The sequence below is a fragment of the Microtus ochrogaster genome, chromosome 1, assembly GCF_000317375.1.
Source record: "Microtus ochrogaster isolate Prairie Vole_2 chromosome 1, MicOch1.0, whole genome shotgun sequence".
NCBI lineage: Eukaryota > Metazoa > Chordata > Mammalia > Rodentia > Cricetidae > Microtus > Microtus ochrogaster.
The window spans coordinates 122,625,721-122,630,181 of NC_022009.1; the positions used below are offsets into that span (position 1 = coordinate 122,625,721).

The 4,461-nt window shown below is 40.6% G+C and overlaps 1 protein-coding gene across 2 annotated transcripts in view; it reads right to left on the minus strand.

The window, feature by feature from the left end:
- The window catches only part of Gucy1b1 (guanylate cyclase 1 soluble subunit beta 1), a 42,533-nt gene that overhangs the window by 26,845 nt on the left and 11,227 nt on the right, over positions 1-4,461 (minus strand). For both annotated transcript variants that reach the window (XM_005344140.3, XM_013348757.2), the window contains exon 3: positions 1,103-1,203. In XM_005344140.3, coding sequence (XP_005344197.1) covers positions 1,103-1,203 — 101 coding nt within the window. The remainder of the gene's footprint in view (positions 1-1,102; positions 1,204-4,461) is intronic.

Sequence of the window (4,461 nt, forward strand, 5' to 3'; positions counted from 1 at the left end):
AGAGAGAGAGAGAGAGAACAATAAACAAAAAAGAGGGCAAGGATTTGAATGTGTGGGGGTATACATGGGAGGCTGTATGTAGAGAGAGGAAAGGGAAATAATTATATTATAACCTCAAACTTTTTAAAATGTTTTGAAAAAATAAAAATGATTGACAAAAACACCTGGCCATGATTTCTGGCCTCAAGATGCACACATATACCCACATACAGGCACACACAAACACTTACACCTGATAACAAAAATGAATTTAAAAATGTCAGAGTTTTAACATTTTAAGGGACTTGGATAGTATAAAATCAGTTCCCAAAGTCACCTTATCATTAAATTGAAAATGTCTTATTTCCTCTCTGGAACTCTTGACCCAAATAAGTAAGACTCTTGATCTGAACAGATATTTCAGTTTTGCAAATTGCAAAATTAGTATTTTAAAAGTTTGCTTCATATTTTATTTCATAATTGCTGTCTCCTTCTTTTTATTAACCATCTAATAGTTTTGTTTCTAATTCACGGATCCTGCCCAGTAGAGCTAAGAGTTTCATGGCTTCTGTATAGCTTACAGCCCAGATGCACGTGAGCCCCTGGCATGTGAGTACTCCCAACAGTTTCACACCATGAGACCTGTCGGAATTACACTTTTTCCAGTAATGGGTCTTATCTATGAATTCTCCTCTCTCTCTCTCTCTCTCTCTCTCTCTCTCTCTCTCTCTCTCTCTTTCTCTCTGTTGTTTCACATAGCTTATTATGGTAACACACATTTGAAAATAGTATTTTATGCACTCTACATATGATTGCTCACTCTGTGGTTGGGTTATAACCAGAGCTTTTATGACTGAAATATTAGTGCTTGCATTTTCTCCATACAAGGCCTCACAAGGGGAAGAGAGATCTCCGCTTTTGCCCGCTAAATAGTGTACACTGGAAGGCTGGGCTTCCGCATAGCCCCAGCCCGGCATCATAGGATTGCCCCACCACGGTAGTTCAGTGCGCAGCTTGCTTGCGTCATCAGCTTGCGTCATGAGACGCTGTGGTCTCGGAGCACACATTCCTCTGTGAACCTGTGTCTGTTTGACCCAGAGAAGGCAAGATTCATTGAACCTACTGAGGACTTTGCTTGCCGCCGCCACCAAGTCGTATGTTTTGGAATCATCATAGATTATTCTGACAAGAAACTGGCCTTCTTCATCCAGCTGCGCCTCTTTTCTGAAAGAAAGGAAAGTGTGGTGGAGATATAAGTTAGTATAAGACATCTGTCAAGATCATAATGACTGTGTGAATAATGGATCTATTTCTGGAACATGATTTGGGGAGGCAAAGTTGCTTAAATTGACACCGTGTACCTAAAAATCTAGTGATTTAGGAGAAATTGCTACGTGCTTCTATCCAAATCAAAGGAGGCATTGAGCCATATTTTAGTACTCTCATGTGTAATACAATGCCCAACACTATATATAATCAAAACTTATGTCTGTATTGGGAAAAAGTCAGAAAATATTTATGGATTCCCTACAGGTGTGGGACAGTGCCCTGGGAACTGGGGATACAGGCTTTACCAGAACAGACTGGAACCCACTTTCCTTGGAGCAAACATTTTCTGGGAGGACAGACATGTGTCTGTGAAAATGCAGTGCATGGATTGGGTCAGCAGGGTGTGCGAGCCATAATTTCACTCTAGGTGTCCATTTGGGTAAATAAAACATGGCCAGCTGGGACTGGACCGGGGAGGGCAAAGCCTCAGGGACGACAAGGAGGTCTCTGGCCAGAGCAACTGTCATCAGTAGCTGGTTTTAAAGACATTAGGTTTGAGTTGCTGAGTGACCTAGTCAAACCTCTTCCCATCTATCTTTCAAACATTAAACACAGTAGCTCAAATTATACACAGTTAGTACAAGGAAATCCCAGTTATCATTTTTTAACGGTCATCAGGATTCTATAAATACATTTATTTTGATAGGATTTGGATAGCTTCTCTCAAATAAGCGTCCGAGCAGAGGAGGAAGTCATCCTTCACACAGGGATGGGTGGAGAAAGCACTAACTAGTTCCCAGACGACTGTCTCCATGTGAAATTCACACACAATGTGGAGAGTCATTTGTGACTCGATCCTCCTCAGCTGAACCTCTGTACCACACAGTCACGATGACACCTTCAAGGCCACCATGGGCACACTTCTCTCAGAAGCCATCCAGTCATGGCCCCTGCTCATTCTGTTTATCCAAGGGCCATCTCCCCATTTGTGTCGTCTTATGCACGACTGAGCATGGAACTGTCCCTAAAGACATACTGTGTTCTTCAGAGCATGTCATTTATGATTGTGTTGCAATCATGCAGAGCTGGGATGTTTTTTTGCCCAGAACTCACAAGGTCTTAAATTCCATTCCCGGGACCAAGGAAACACGATTTCAGAGTTCAGAATTTATTAGTTGGATGAAGTTAGGCAAATCACGTATACAGCAGGAGCATGACAACTTAGCTTTTCTAAAATGTGAGGGAGAATGTAACCCATCTCCCACGGCTATAAGGACACACAGCCATGTGAGTTTAGCTGTGCATATTAGGATGGAGTTTCATATATTTACTTTCTCAACAATATTACATTCTCAATTATTAATACAAACTCAATTATTGAGGTATATGTCAAGTGTGGCCTTATTCTATGTCCCAAACATACATAACTATCAAGTGAAAGAACATAGTTCTCCAAAGTGCTTACATCTTCTCAATAGCATGCATTGGGACAATACGGAAAAATTCTGAACATGTAATGGACAGATGTGTACCCTTTGATAATGCAGTGATTCTGGTTAGGTGTTCTATTGCAGATTGCAATAATTCATAAGGCACAGGAAAGAAAAAAGCTAAAATTGAAATAACAAGCTTCCCTTAGCCTGAAATAACTACTGTCAATATTATATCAAGTTTTCTTGAATATATAATGCTTTTCAATGCTGCCAATTTCAATGTCATATTTGATGGCTATCTTTTCATTTCAGCAAATACTGCTTGCTGCCTCAATTTGCATTGTTTAAATACACTGAGTCTTGGCAGTGAGGCAGAGTGATTTTATTTTCTTCCACAAGTATAAATAATAAAATTATGATGAACATATTTGTAGCTAATTTTATTTCTATATAGAAACAGAATGAATTCCTAGGAATGGAATTGCTGGTTTAAAGGACATGACTGTGCTGATTCTGTTATTATCCCATTAATTTTTTATTGTGAACCAACACCAATGTTCACATGGGAATTTAGAAACATCTGAGCTAAAATATGCATAAATGCTAATCAAGTCTGCAATAAAATGTATGCTAATTCGCCATAGCCACCACGTTCTGTTCTCCCAGATGAATTAAATCAAATCACAACATGTATTTTTATAATAAACTTAGTTTGTATAAGACACACACCCAGCCATAGTAACCTTTAAACGAATGAGAAGCATTCACACCCCCTATGCATAAAGTGGAGAAGCAGCTTTTTGCAGAGAAATCCACTAGGCAGGGCCAACCACCAACCGTTCCTATATCTTCTCTATTAATTGCAACAAGTTCCTTTATCTTCTGTTCCTAAAATGATCGTAGAACATGCTCCCTGGAGGGGACTAAAGGCAAAGTCAGTAGCAGTGGAGACCAGAAAGTGTCTTCTTGTGGAAAGGTCATGCTGAATTCCATTGAATTATTCAGACACTTAGGACTCCTTATTAGCATCTATCTCAGAAGCCGTGGGGAAATATCCGGTTGCTTGTTATCTTTTCTAGACCCTGACCCCAGAAGTTTTTTCCACATATACTCAATGTTTCTTATGCTCTAGGCTCTTTTTCAAAGCATTTTCATGACAGTAAAGAAAACTACCAAAGATACCAGCCCTAACTGACCCGAAGATAGCTGGTAGAAAGAGGTAATATGAAAAATAGGTTAAATTCTATATTATGTTGTAGCATGATAGATGCTTCAAGACGAGAAGACAAGGGAGACACAATGAGAGTGAAGGAGAAGAAGGAAACATACTCCATGGAGTGGCACTAAGGTCTCAGAGATGATATGGTACGTGAGTCTTCAAAAGGGCAATTGCTGTCCACCCTCATGCACCCTGCCTTCTAGAACAAGGTCTCTCCTCTTTGCAGCTCATTCATCATCTCCCTCCAATTTCAGGGGACATGGTAACTAGAGAATCACTGGAGACTCATCCCCCCCAATTGTGCCTGGTTAACAGAAAACCTGAGCAGGAAGAGACATGAGCCACAAGGAAGGGGAGGCAGGCAGCGCCACCTGCAGACGCTACCGGAAATGCCCTGTCAGTGTTCAGCACCAGTCCTGAATGTTCCGATATGTTCATATGGGATCAGGTTTCATGGTGGCTAATATCTTAGCTTCCATGGAGGTACAATGAGGTGATGTGGGACAATGAGGTGATTAATGTCATCCCCCAGAACTCTTCATCACAGACCAACACCACCGT